Here is a 15067-nt window from a genome sequence, read left to right on the forward strand (position 1 = left end):
AGGAGCCATTTCCCTCTCCGGGTTCTTCTGAGAACCCCAATGTCACCCACAGAGGGACAAACCAGCAGTGCCTCACCTCTTCATACTTCCTATCTGCCTCTTCTGCAATGTGCTTAGCTTCTTTGAGTTGGATTTCCTGGAGTTCCATCTTTTCTTCATCTTTTAAAGCTCGGTTTTCAATAACCTTCATCCCTCTGTCAGAAACAATAAGGACAAATGTGGCATTGACACTCTCAGGAATCTGTCATCAGCTACACCCCAAGGGATCCAGAACTGCAGTATAAAAGATCATTCCTCTCTGCTTGCCACTCAAAGAGAATTCCCATGGCCCCCCGTCCCACCTTAGTTCATTTTGTTTTAAACCTTTATAAAAATAACACACACTTATTAAGAAATTAAGTATTTAAGTGTATAGTCTATGGGCATAAAGCAAAAAGTCTCCTTCTAGCCCTGCTCATCGGAGGTAGTCACTTACTTCATAATCCTTCCAGAAATGTATTCCACAGATAAAAATGCAGAAAGTCTCATCCCTACGCCCCCATACCTAAGGGAATCATATACTACACTGTTCTGCAACTTGTCTTCCTCACTTTCTATAGTTGGGACATTGTACTGTAGTAGTATACACACAGCTGGCTGTCTTACTCGTTTTCACAGCTGCCCCGTGTTGCTGGACTCGCAGTAGGGCATTTTCAGTTCTGAGAGCCTCAGTTTGATCCCATGCGAGTCATCACATAGTTTACATATGGCTGTTTTCAACAAAAAATGAGTTGATTTGGTTTAATGACTATGGTTCTCAACTCATGAAAATTACCAGAGGAACTTTAAAAACATCAATGCCTAGGCCACTCTCGCAATGGATTCTAATTGAACTGGGGTAGGACCCAGGCATTCTGATATTTTAAAAACTGCCTGATGATCCCCATCCCTCACTCCCATGATCCTAACAGTGCAGCCAGGGTCGAGAGAGTTTTTTAAGACACTGATTGCTGAGCTCTACTTCCGGAGTTTCTGATTCATACATCAGGGGTAGGTACCAGCTGAGAATTGGAATGTCTACCAATCTCACTTTGAGAACCACTACTTTGGAGGAACTAATCAAATAAGTTTATGATTCAGTAAGTGGAAGTCATCCTGGTGACCCCATTTAAGGATCAAATTTATAAAGAAACCAATTACTAAAGGGTTACAGGTACAGGGTTCAGGTAACCCTAACTGTCTTCAAGTGGGGAGACTATGCAGAAAAGAAGGAATGAGGATCCTGTAAGACAGCTAGCTATTTTTAAAAACAGGTCTATAAGGAAATCTTGACCAGAGCCATTATGAATTTCTTTGGAAGTGCACGCTTCAAGAGGCCCCTCTACACACCTCTCGCTCTCATCGGCAGCTTTCTCAGCTTCCTCCAGCTTTTGCAGAGCAGTGGCCAGGCGCTCCTGAGCACGGTCCAGCTCCTCTTCAACCAGCTGGATCCTACGGTTCAAGGAGGCCACCTCAGCCTCAGCCTGCGTTTCAGTAAAATAATGGAAAAGGGAAGCAGAGGCATGGTGAAAAGGAATAGAACTATGACAACAAGACTGGGGCTGACGACCATGAAAGAGCCTAAGAGTCTAGCAGGGTAGAACCTGTCTTAGCTCAGGTCAAGCAAACATAGTATATATTTCCTGCCTTCTTCTGTCAACAAACTACTACGTGTTCCACAGGAAGAGTGTTTTAAAACTCAGTTCTTTGCGCAGCCCAGTGTCAGCTCCACCCCCTTTCTGGACTCAGTTCAAACTCCCGAGTGTCAGCAAACATAGCCGGTGAAGGGTTCCTTCTGTCTGAGCTCTGGCTTAGAGGTATTCTTATTCTTATGAGTGTCTCAAACTGAAAATCTTGAATTATTTGTTAAATTTTTTTTTCAATCCTCATTGGAGGATGTTTTTATTGATTTCTTTTTTTTTGAGAGAGAGAGAAACATTGATGTGAGAGATAAACATTGATCAATTGCGTCCTACACAGGCCCTGACTGAGGGATTGAACCCTCAACTCTTTGATGTACAGGATGACGCTCTAATCAACTGAGCCACCTGGCCAGGGTAGATTACCAGTTAATTTGCTACTTAACTCAAGTTGTTAATCCTCTGATTACCCTACGTAGACCCAGCAGTAGGACGACTATCTTAAGAGAATTATATTGTCAGAATAACCTTCCAAATCAGAAAGTGAAAGAATGGTCCACTTGGATACCTACTCCCCACCTTTTTAAAGTTGACAAGGAGCTTCTGGCTAAACTGGGGGCAGAAGAGAATGTGTTCTCTATGCCCACCACCACTCCTCCAAATTTCTGAATTGTGACTCCCGTCTATTCCCCTCTGCCCCATGGCCTCACCCTTCCAGTACAGCTTAGGACAATCCTCTAACCTCCGCCCCGTAATCAAGCACAGGCTAGAGTCCAAGACTTCCCAGGCCTCTTCTTGGTAATGGAATGAGAAACAAGGAAAAGAGGCAGCTGCATATGAATGAATTTTACTGGTAGAAAAGCCTTCTTCCTAAGACTGCTTTTCCCTCCCCCACCCCTTTACTGGTAGCAAGTATGCTGACTGCCACAACCATAGAAGAATTCAACCTGCCCGGCATGCTACCCCGTTCAGATGCTTATCCAAGTGCTTGGTAAACATGATCTCCCTGCTACAGCCCAGATTGCACCTGAATTCTATTACCCTGATTTCCTCCTGACAGTCAGGGGCGGGGGCAGCTATAGAAATAATCTGCGCCACTAGCCTTTACGGGGAGGGATACAGCCCAAGAGATTTCTGTTAAGCAGCAGGTTAGCCTGCCCGGTGTGGCTCAGTTGGTTGAGCATCCTCCCAAGTACCAGGAGGTTGTGGTTTGATTCCCAGCCAGGGCACATGCCCTGGTTGTAGGCTCGATCCCCAGTAGGGGGCGTGCAGAAGGCAGACGATCAATGTTTCTCTGACAAGGATGTTTCTCTCTTTCCCCATTTCTCTCTCTGAAATCAATAATAAATAAAAAAATTTGTTTTTTAAATCGGATTATTTGGGCCCTGGCCAGGTAGTTTAGCTGGTTACAGGATCATCCAGATACACCAAGGTTGCGGGTTTGATTCCCAGTCAGGGCGCATACAAGAAACAACCAATGAATGCATAAATAAGTGGAACAACAACTCGATGTGTGTCTCTCTCTCTCTCTCTCTCTCATCAGTAAATAACATTTTTAAATCAGGTTATTTGAGACAAAAATTTCCAAATACAAACATGGGAGGTTCAAAGGACCAGACTGGGTGGGAGGAGCAATGTGTATAACTACCACCCTACAGGAAAAGAAAACTGAGAAGTCTACATAAGCTGAATTTATAAGAAACCAATTGTGCCTCTAACTACACTATTCAAAACACCACAAAGCCAAGTATTCTCTGGTTTTGTCTCTTCTAGGAAAACAGATGTCTCCTAGAACATCACACATTTCACCCCACAAATTCAAAAAGTCAAGATTACAAGAACAATTCAGGCTATCAGGCAAGAACTATGAAACACTGCCAGTATAATTTATCACACACACACATACGCCTAGAACTAAAAAAAAAAAAAAAAAAGCATGGAACCAGATTTGGAGGAAGCTCATTTAATCTCAGTCCCCTTCAAGCTCACCAGTTACCCAAAAGGAGTAGAAGATAACAGACTATGGGGGTGGGGTGCAAAGTTTCCATGACAACAAGCTGGCTAGGGCAGTTTCTCCCACACATTAACATTTACAGCATAATTTTTCGCGAGGCTGAAAAGGGAGAAAACACATCTTGGTGCCCTTACCAGAACATGTGCACATTAAACAAGACCGTAGCAAAAGCAGAACCCAAGATGGGAGTCCCAGCAAAAGGGTTCAGACACAGCCCCACCCATGGCGGGGCGGGGGGGGGGGGGGGCGGGGGGGACGGACGGGACAGTTCTCCTGTGTTTTTCTTTTCCTTTCCCCCTCCCCCAGAGGATCAGTTCTCTTTAAAATGAAGCAAAAGCTTTCATGAACCAAGATCTCTTACAATGTTTAAAGGGAGGAGAACCTATGCAAAATGCCTGTCCATCAGTCCTGCCAAAGATTGAATGGTATTAACTTCTGCAAACCAGGGAAACGTTGTTTTATGCTATTCTAATCATCCTAGGTGTAACATGCCCAGATGTGGTTTTGATCTTTCAGTCTACCCACCTCTGCCCAGCTTGGAGGATAGACCCCGAGACCCTTCCTTCAGGTGATAATAGAATTCCCCACTCCCCAGGAAGCAATGATCCCAAGGGGAAGGGAGCGAAAACAACAGCAATGCGGACCCATGAGAAGACGGCTGACAAGAGCTTCAGCTGTGAATTAAGTTGGGTTAGAATGCTACCATCCTCCACGCTAGAGGTTCCCCAAGCACACCACACCACTCAAGGCAAGAAACTGACAGGCCACTGGTGCTGGGAGGTAGATCAGGGCCAAGGACAGAGGGGATTCGTCTAATTCTGGCATTCTGCCACTCTGGGGTTTCTCTTTTTAGACAAAAGCCACAGATGAAATTCAAAGGAAATGAGTAATGGAAGTTAGGCTGGAGTCCTCAGAGTAAAGGACTGCTCTAGTTCACTGTGTTCACAAATGTATCTACCCTGGGAGATACTGTGTCCTTGGGGACTTTAATTCCACCAAGGGGAAGGCAAGCTGGAAGGGAGTAGAGCTATCAGCCCCAGAGCAAACAAAGGTGGAGTCTAAGCCAGGCACGCCGAGCAAAGTGCTATTTGCCTCTCCCCTATGAGTGTGCGCTCTAGTATGAAGGGAAAGTGAGGTAACCAGCAGGGAAGCAAACCTGAACCAAAGAAAGGCGATAAAGCCTATTGCCCAGTCCTGCAGACCCACGTAGGAGAGCCACACAATGGTCAGACATTCTAACCCCTCCAGAGACCGGGAATCCGGGAATAAAGTCAGAATCGAAACTTCTGTTCAAAGCCCACTGACTCCCTCACTAGTATTCCTAAATTCGTTTAGACCACAAAAGGAAGAGGCACATACCAGGGAAGTTAGCAGGTAAGGTGAACTATACGGGAGGTAACTAATAGATGTTTCTCTTTCCCTTCCTCCCTCTAAAATCAATGAAAAACAGATCCTCAGGCCAGGATTAAAAAATAAACTAAAAATAAGTTAAAGTGGTTAAAAGGTAAAAGTTTCATGTTATGTATATCTTCACCACCACCATCACAGCAAAAACACAGATAAGGAAAAAGACTACATTTAAGTATTATGTTGCCCTCTATTTAAGTTCTCCTATTTAAGGAGACTTTGACAAGGTGCTGTATTATAAAAGGCCAACCTCCAAGGCCAGAGCAGGAAGCAAGATGGACCCCACAACTCCTCCAGTCTCAGCTCTGGGGCCAGCCAGCTTCCCCACAAGGGTTGGATGTTCACACAAAGCAACAAGGAAAATAATTAAGTGACAATCTCACTAACAGCATGCGATACCATCAGGGAGTCCTGAGCTTCCGGTGCCAGAGGGAGGTGCCTGCACAACCCACATTCCAGAATGTCCTATGTCCTAAGAGGATAAGAAGTAGCCCAAGCACCAGCACCCCTCTCCCACAGGTGTCTCCTCCTCAGGAGGGGTTCAAAGTTCACGAGAGCAGAAATCAAAAGGTTAGGCTCCCTCAGGCTGCGAGGTAGAAGATACTAGTTTCATCAATATTTAACTATCCCCCTACTTCCCCATCTGAGGACTTCCTCCCTAGACCTCAGCTCAGTAAAGGAAATGGGGCAGGCTCTGAGCGAGAGAGAAGCTGAAGAAACTTCTGAAGCTGCTCACTCTGCTGCCTAGCACCCCAAAATCACCAAGGGTGGAAAAAAGGGAACCAGGTTTTCCTACAAGGAAAATTGCCAAACGCTGGGAGGCGTGGGGTGGGGGAGTGACATCAATCCATCCTAGACTATTCCTAGGATGCCTATACTTAAATGTTGAGCCTAAGACTGCAGCTCAACATAAGGCTAGTTCCTTCAGCCACCCTCTCTCTCTTCCCCTTTAAGGGGCCCTGGTCTCCAGAACAAAGGAGATGAGAAAGTGTTGTTAGACATCAAGAGTAGCCCAGCCAGTTCATCTCACTTGAATCGACAAATAGAATTTAAGTTACTGGCATAATGAACAGAGGGGAAAACCCACTGAGGGGAAAAAAAGTGACTAAGACAAGCTTCCAGCATGTCCATGCCCAGTTATATCAATAAATGAGTATTCTAACAATCTTTATAAACCTGAGGGCAGCAGCCCCACCCTCTACCCCCAAAGCATTCATTCTCAGCCACTCCACAGAGCAGCCAAAAAGGAAAAAGAAAAAGAAAAAATTACCAAGGGAAAATATAACAGGGAATACCAATAAAACCCTAAGAGTTCTTTAATTGGGCTTTCAAATTTCAGCAAGTTTCTTTCCTCTCCAGCCTCACCATCCTCCAAAACAAAAGCCTCAACTCAGGGGATCAGCTCCACCCACTAGACTGTACCCTAGAACTTGGGAAAGCTTATGGCTCATTAAAACTACACCACCACTTCTAAACAAAAAGCGGTTTCAAGAATCATTCATTCATTCCAATTTCCGTTGAACAAATATTTACTGAACTTCAAAAAAAAAAAAGACACTGGTGGATAATTGGGAAAGTAACAGAGTAATAGTACTAGAGCCACCCAGGAACTCATTCCTCTATCTCCCCCAATCACAGTGCTTGGTAAATCAGAGCCCTTGACAGAAGTTGGCACTCTTTCCCCCTCTCTGCCACATACACTCCTCGATTATCACCTCTGCTTGGAACAAGTTCCGGTTCAGCTTGCACTAATCAATGACACTTCAGCAATAAAGGCCTGAAAGTGGCCTCAGTTCCTGCCTTCCAGGTCCTCCTGGGTAGGGCCAGACGTGTTTCTTCGGCTCCTACATTTGCACTAAAACGTAGGGGGTGAAGTACCATCTCCTCCCCTCTCGCTTCAGGGTCGATCGAGAGAGTGGATTTAGCAGTTGCCAGGGCTCCTCTAAGGGGAAAGGGCCCCAGGCCAAGAGGATGGGAGGCGGTGCTGTGGCCTCAAACTCCTCCAGGGAGGGCACCCCGCTTCCTCTAGGCCGACTGCTGCCTCATTTCCTGAGCAGGAGGAGGGAGCGGAAAAGCTGCCAGCAGGCCAGGCCGGGGGCTTTCCGGGGGTTCCTACCCCCCCAAGCCCCACCCTTTCACAGTAGGTTAGGCCCTGCCCATCCCCGACCGGAGAAGCACCCCTCGGGCCGGAAACCTCAAACCAGAGCAGAGTGACGCCCCCTTCACGGGGAGTGGGGGAGGGAGAGGCCGCCGAGCCCCTCCCCGCGGCCGCGCCCGGCTTCGAGGGGCAGAATGAATGAGCTGCAAGAGGAGGAAAACCACTTCCCAGGCCCCGTGAGGCTCAATTCCTTGGGAGGTCGAGCCTGCTGGCCCGAGCACCCCCAGTCCCCCCTCGCCCACTTGAGGTCCAACTTAAAGCCAAGCCCCACCCATCCCCCGGCCCCTAACTTCATCTCCGAGTCCACCAGCCCCCCGAGAGCCGTGCTCCCACCGCAGATAAAGGGACCCAGTTTCCGGGTCCCAGCTGTCCCATCGCCTGCCCCTCCCTCGCGCGCCTCGCCCTCTCCGTACCTGCTCCCGAGCCCGCCTTTCGCCCTCCACTTCCCGCTGCAGGCGCTCGGCCCTCTCCTCGGCATCGTCGGCCTGCTGCTGCAGAACCTGGATCTTGCGCTTCACCGCCTCAATGGTGGTGATCCCGGCCATGGTGCCCACCCAGCTCCTGCTCGCGTTCGGCTTCCTGCCTCCTCCGCTCCGCGCTGCAACCGCTTCTCACCCTACTTCCGCCTGCTCCGCCCTGAAATACCGGAACTCACCCACCCGCCCGGATGTGACGCCACAGCCGCCGCGCCCTCCCAGCGCCAGGCAGGCGGGAAGGCGGGCCGCCGGAGGGATCCCGGCGCTGGGAGCGAGGGGCGGTGCCTCCCAGTCGCCCCAGGCGACCGCTCCTGGTCTTCCCCTCGGGCCAGTAAAGAGGGGCGGGGTTGGGGAGAAGGAAGGCTACCATGGTAACCCCGAGGCGCGTCGGGGTCTAGCCTCTCTGGCCCGTCGGGGATCTCCCCCCATGCTGACCCACCACCCCCTACCCGCTAGGGCACCCTGTATCTCTAAAAATATATATATCGTACAATCCTCTGCTGCCACCCCTCCCACACTGGCTCTGAAACCAGGTGCTAAGAAAAGCTGGGACTTTGGGGGCCTCATCTTCCAAAGAGCCACACCTCCTTTCAAACCCAACTATGGTAGGTTCTCTTCCATCTCCTGAAAGGCAATGAAGGCAAGTCGGGGTGTGGAAGAGATGGGCAGGTTGGCAAATTTCTCATCAGTTATGAACTTAGTCTTTAGAATACTAGTCTATCCCCTGTTACTTAGAGAGTCAATATGCACGTGTGATTTACCAACCTGCCAGCCCCTCTATAACTTAAATGACTTGGGACTTGGTAATTAATCATTGCTTACAATTCCTTTTGTAGGCAAGGAAGGTCTTTTGCCCCTGTTTTATCAGGAAGGAATCCTCTATTATGGATCATAGCTGAGATAGGCCAGTAAGCCAGGAAAGTGAAATAGGGAAAGTGAGACATAGTTAAACAGCAATTTACAACCATCTAGAAAATCTAGATCCCAAGCAGTTTGCAGTCATCTAGTAAATCCTAATTTCCCTAAACCAAAGACACTTAAGAATAAATGGTTTGGCCCGGCCAGTGTGGCCCAGTAGTTGAACATCAACCTACGAAGTAGAAGGTCACCGTTCGATTCCCAATCAGAGCACATGCCCAGGTTTGTGGGCTCGATCCCCAGTGTGGGGCGTGCAAGAGGCAGCCAATCAATGTTACTCTCTGATCATTGATGTTTCTCTCTCTCCCTCTCCCTTTCTCCCTAAAATCAATAAAAATATATTTTAAAAAATAAAATTCACCTGGACTCATGTGAAATTTTTCCTGCATTAAGTCAAGAACCCACACACTACCGGCAGGCCCTAGGCAGACTCACCAAGGTCCAGGTCCCCTTTCTGGTAACACTGTTACCAGATCTTTTGTGCAACAGAAAGAGATGAGTGCCTGGTAAACTGTACTGGGGAACTGAGCCTCCATTCTGTGTTATAACCTTCACCAATTTCACTGCCACTTCTGCTTCCAGGTACCCTAAGGAGTTATTTATGAGTTAGAAACTGTTCCTACAGGCACTGCCATGCAGGATTTTTGGAAGCACAACAGTAAAAAGACTTGAAAATTGTATCATCTGCCCTAGCTGGTTTGGCTCAGTGGATAGAGCATCCGCTTGTGGACTGAAGGGCCCTGGGTTCGATTCCAGTCAAGGGCCCATGCCCAGGTTGTGGGCTCGATCCCCAGTAGGGGGCGTGCAGGAGGCAGCCAATCAATGATTCTCTCTCATCATTGATGTTTCTATCTCTCTCTACCTTACCCTTCCTCTCTGATATAAATAAAAATATATTTTAAAAAAAGAAAATACATAATCTTCCTCTTATTTCTTTGTATTCCTCCCACCTTTCCAGTGCAGCTCTCTTTTGCCCTAGAGAATTAGGGTATGGAACAGGACTTAGAATTAAGAATCCTAACCCTACCCTAACAGGTTTGGCTCAGTGGTAGAGCGTCGGCCTGCGGACTCAAGGGTCCCAGGTTCAATTCCAGTCAAGGGCATGTACCTTGGTTGCGGGCATATTCCCAGTAAGGGGTGTGCAGGAGGCAGCTGATTGATGTTTCTCTCTCATTGATGTTTCTAACTCTCTATCCCTCTCCCTTCCTCTGTAAAAAAAAAAAAAAAAAAAAAATCAATAAAATATATTTAAAAAATAAAAAAGAATCCTAGCCCCTGAAAGGATTGGTAGGTAAGACAGTTGCTGCCCTCAGTGCCTGGTTCTAAGGATACTCCTTCTGGAGGCTCTATCTTCCTATCTCCTTTAGGAATACTGAGCAATGAGACCATTCAGAGGAAAGGACTCCCACAGATAATAAGTAATTTGCTTGGTAGAGTAACCTGTACACTTTGATTCCCCGGCTTCCCCCTAGGAATTGAGAAGGAACAGCAGAGTTCTGAGCCTCAGTAAACTCTACCCTGATGGCCTTAGAATTTTTTCCAACTCTCTTGGGAGCAGTCTGACCAGAGGGTCTAAGGAAGCAGAAATGAGACTTTGTCATCTGGGTGCTGGTCAGCAGGGGGCACTATTGAACCTCCCTTTGCCCTAGTGAAAAAAAAAGCAGACCTCATCTTAGACCAACCAAAGGGGTGTTGAGACACCATGCATTCCTGAGGCTGGTAGATTTCAACAGATGATCTTCTCTTGATCCAGGGAAACAGGTGGGTTGACTCTGATAGCCTTTCAAAGCAGGATGGGTGGGCAGAATGCGGTCCAGTGCTATTGTTTTCATGGTGACCAACAATACAACAATACATCAACAGGTCTGTCCCTGTCCCTCCTCTTCCCAGCCCTCCCACCTCCTGTACTTAAATAGGGTGTAATGACTCTATGTCCTAACCAGTGCATGCCTCTTTCCCCTTGTTATACAGTAATTGGTTTCTAACTTCGTCTCATATTGAAAGGACCTTAGCCATGGTTTCCCAACAAAACAATGTGAATGTTCTTACTACCACTACCATTTTTAAATGGTTAAAATGGCCAATTTTTTAAATTTCATTGCTTGCTTCTTGTATGTGCCCTAACAGGGGATTGGACCCAAAACCTTGGTGTATCAGGAGGATGTGCTAACCAACTGAGCTACCCAGCCAGGGCTACAATGGCCAATTTTATGTTATGTATATTTTCCCACAATTTAAAAAAAGAAGATCTTAGATGAACTCAGAAAGGGGAAAAAAAAAAAAGACGTTTGGACTAACTGTGCAATAGCCTTGACCTTTTTTTGTTCAAGCAGTCCTAGCAAATCCTACACTTTCCGGCCAGGTTTCTCAGATAGCCAGAACTCCCTGCGTAAACATGCAGTTTTTGATTCCTCTCTTTCTTCCCCTTATCTCTATCAAAGTAATATACTTTGTTTACTCGCTTATTAATCTCAAGGCACAAACTAATCTGTGAACTTCCTTTGTACTGGGCAGAGCACCGTCCCCGCAAAAATGTATGTATTATGTTGCTGACGACTGACCTATCTACTTTAAACCTTGTTGCCACCTCCTTATTCAGGGTTTTTCCCCCATTCTTTTCTTTTTTTAAAACTAATTAAGTTATTTTACAGAGAGGAAGGGAGGGAGAGGGAAATATCAATTTGTTCTTCCACTTATTTATGCATTCATTGGTTGATTCTTGTATGTGCCCTGACCGGGGATTGAATCTGCAACCTTGATGTATCTGGACGATGTTCTAACCAGCCGAGCTACCGGGCCAGGGCATCCCAGTTTTTATAAACACCTCATTTTCCTTCTTTGACCCTTTGAGTCAGGAGTCACATTTTTCTGTAAAGGGCCAGGTAGTAAATATTTCTGGTTTCGCAGGCCATCAGGTATGGTGACTACTCTCTTGTAGGGTGAAAGCCAATAGACAATACGTAAGTGAACGGGCATGGCAATGCTCCAGTAAAACTCTGTGCAGAAACCAGGCTGGGGCTGGCTTTGTGCAGAGGCAGTAGCCAACGAGGTTTATCGGAGGCACCATTTTGCTGCTGAAAAACAATCCACAAGAACAACAAAAAACACAGGCTGGGGCGGGATTTACCCCACAGGTGGTCGTTTGCTGGCCCCAGCTTTGAGGAGGGAAAAAACACACCCTCCTTCCTGCATCTTCACCAGACCTAACAGATTTTTGCCTCCTGCCCTCAGCCTTTCTCTCCTATTTCATGTTCTACATACCTCATATCTCTGAGGGTACTTACTGAGTTGATGGGAAAGCTAACAAAGGAGAGGGAAGTTGAATGAGTTTGTTTTTTTTAACCCATGGTTTATATATTTAAATGTTTTGGGTGACTTCCTATATAAATATGAGTTTTTTCAAATATATGTGTGTGTGTATATATATATATATATATATATATATATATATATACACACACATATATTTGTATATATATATTTATATATATATATATATATATATATATATATATATATATATATAAAATGAATATACTGAGTATGCTTAGGTGGGGATTACGTGTGTGTGTGTGTGTGTGTGTGTGTGTGTGTGTGTGTAAAACAGGACAGAATTTATCTCCAGGAAGTTCCCGTATCTTTCCAATGATACTCACATATTATCTAAAGTCTCTAGGTCCCATTGACCTCCCAAGATCTCAGGTTAGACTTGTTGGTTCTCTTCGTTGCTCCTGCAAACACCTGCTCAAGCCCACATACTATTTCAGCCTCAAGATTTCCCAGAGATTTGTTACCAACATCTTACAAAATGTTATCAACCTGCTATTGTGCCAGTTTGCAAAAGCTACCCCCATGCCTGTTGATTAGAACCAGGGAGCTCTGTCCATTTATACCTGGCACCTCGGTTAGGCAACTGCAGCAGGCCGTCAGGCATTTGCCCAAAGCCCCAGGGGTAACCTGTGTTTTTTGCAATTTTACGAGAAGGGTGAATTCATAGTTTGCAGTGGCGCAAACTCTTGGGAACTATGAATATATATAGTGTATATGATCCTCTTAGTGTCTCTGACCTCTGACATGGTATACTTAACAACACTCACCACTTCCCCAGGTCATGGAAAGTGGTGAAGAGCCACAGAGGAGATCAGAAACCTAACAGCAAAGAGGCCAAATGTGAGGATCCGAAAACATTGGTGAATGGCCTACTCTGTCTTTCTAGCTATTTTCCAAAACCAAATGTAATTTACAAAAACATGCTCCACCCTAGCCAGTTTGGCTCAGCGGATAGAGCGTCGGCCCGCAGACTGAAGGGTCCCGGGTTTAATTCCGGTCAAGGGCACATGCCTTGGTTGCAGGCTCATTCCCCGGCCCTGGTTGGAGTGCTGTGTGCAGATGTTTCTCTCTCTGTCTCTCCCCCTCCCTTCTACTCTCTCTAAAAATCAATGGGAAAATATCCTTGGGTGAGGATTCACAAAAACAAAAATAAAAAAACACATGCTCCTATTTCCCTGTTAATTCAGAGCTGAGAATTGACTATTTCCATCAATATCGGGACATTCTTTTGTTGCTAAGATACCTATGGTACTTTTCTATGTAATCTCACATTTATCTTTGTGGTAAACTTCAAGTTTGAAGTGAAGGAAAGTAGGTGGTTATGGGATAAAATAAAGTGGAAAAGAGAATTTATTTCCTTTTCAAATGGGAAAGTTCAGCTCTAGAGAAGCTGAGTAATTTAGTCAAGGTCACAGAGTAAGGTCGGGTGGTGACACCTTTACCCTCTAAGATTACCCCACATCCAAGATTCCATCTTATTTCTATGATAGTCTATCATTCTAAGGTCCTCTCTGCTGCCCCACGAACAATGCTTCCGATAGCATCTCTGTAGCATAAGGGCAGATGTCCACAGTGGCCAAGAGAAATAAACCTAGATAAGGCCAGGGTCAATGTGACCTCCTTTGTCCCATTATGAAAACTGAGCTGCCTTTGCTGGGCAGTTAGGAGATGAGAGTTTCCCTATTAATACACATATCTACGTGCCAAGCCTTGGGCACAAAAGCATGTGGCATGGGGGAGGAGGTGGGATACGTGACAGCAGTCTGGACATAGAGTCCCTTCCCTTTGTCCAGGTCCTGGAAAAGATCATTAAATTCCTGGGTTGGGGTGAGACCAAAATAAGAGGCTTCTATGTGCCTTTAAGAAAGAAAGGATACGCCGTTAAAAGGATATGCCAGCATGTGGTTATATGCTGTAATGTATGTGGGCATCTATGTCTATGTTCTGTGAATCCACAAGTATGTATGACCAAGTGTGTTTGGAATTTAGTCATATTAACATGAAGATCTTATATGTGTGGATGAACCAACCCCCCCGCTCCCATCTCTCTAATACTCACGTCCGCTGCCTTCTTCTCAGCCAGCTCCAGCTTCTCCTGCGCATCCTTCAAAGCTTCGGAATACTTGTCCAGCTCGTCTTCTGTCCCTTTCAGCTTCTTCTGCATCGCCGCCAGCTCATCTTCTAACTACAGGAGCCGCGAGAGTCACACACGAGACATGCATACACAACAGTGCCAGGCTCAGACCCCGGGATCTGGAGCTCAGACCCCTGAGCTGTCACCAGAATGACACACCTTCTCTCCAGTTACTTCCTAGCCAACTGCCCCAGGAGTTTTGCTGGCCTTGGCCCGTGACCCTGTGACCTCTGATCCTAAGATGATCCAGTCATGCCGAGTTCTCATCTAAGACTCTGGGATAGTAACTATATTAGGGGACAGGTACCTATAACTCCATCTAAGGGAAAAGAGTTGCTGTATGCCAAGCTCCCGCCTTTTCCTCTAGAAATCAGGATTCTTCCAAAATGTGATCGACTCTCACGTAAATCAAGGGGACACACTATAGCTCAGAAGGGGCCACCAACTTTCCCACGGTCACACAGGCAGTCTGAGCTGGATACCCTCATTGTCCTCTGCCTATCCAGGAAGGCTGAGGAAGCAGAGGAGTTTCTTCCACCCAAAAAAAAAGGAGCTGGTACCCGTGGTCACTGCCTTTTCCGTGAAAACTCTCTTCCATTGCACAATCTTGCTCACCAGTAGGTGAGAGACACCAGTACCAGTGCCTACCTGTTTACTTCTTTCTTCCGCCTGCTTCTGCTCAGCTTCAGCTTGTTCTGCCCGGTCTAGAGCATTCTCCTTGTCCAGCTTCAGCATCTGCATCTTTTTCTTGATGGCCTCCATCATGAGCAGTGGCCGTTGGTGAGCTCACCTGTGAACACTAGAGGACTGGAGACTAGGGCAAGAAAGGAGGTGCTGCTGGCTGAGTGACTAGGAGTCCCCTAGACTTGAGCCTTTATCTCTGCTCATGGCTCCACCTCTTGTTCCTAATATAGTCCTTCCAGATCCCTCCGGCCCATCATTGTTCTCCAGGGGGAACACAGGGTGAGACAC

The 15067-nt window shown here is 46.5% G+C and overlaps 1 protein-coding gene across 8 annotated transcripts in view; it reads right to left on the reverse strand.

Annotated features, from left to right (window-relative positions):
- Positions 1–14860, reverse strand: part of TPM3 (tropomyosin 3) — a gene marked incomplete at its 5' end in the record, with an annotated part of 29581 nt that extends 14721 nt beyond the window's left edge. For 4 of the 8 annotated variants that reach the window (XM_079761589.1, XM_079761590.1, XM_079761587.1 and 1 more), the window contains 4 exons: positions 77–194; positions 1369–1502; positions 14021–14146; positions 14744–14860. In XM_079761589.1, the coding sequence (XP_079617715.1) occupies positions 77–194; positions 1369–1502; positions 14021–14146; positions 14744–14860 (495 nt within the window). Of the gene's footprint in view, positions 1–76; positions 195–1368; positions 1503–7650; positions 7864–14020; positions 14147–14743 lie in introns of those variants that run through there. The other 4 variants (XM_079761592.1, XM_079761593.1, XM_079761594.1 and 1 more) reach the window with 2 other exon arrangements.
- Positions 14861–15067: the final 207 nt, after the last annotated feature.

Source organism: Cnephaeus nilssonii, assembly GCF_951640355.1.
Source record: "Cnephaeus nilssonii genome assembly, chromosome: 21".
In the NCBI taxonomy this organism is placed as follows: domain Eukaryota; kingdom Metazoa; phylum Chordata; class Mammalia; order Chiroptera; family Vespertilionidae; genus Cnephaeus; species Cnephaeus nilssonii.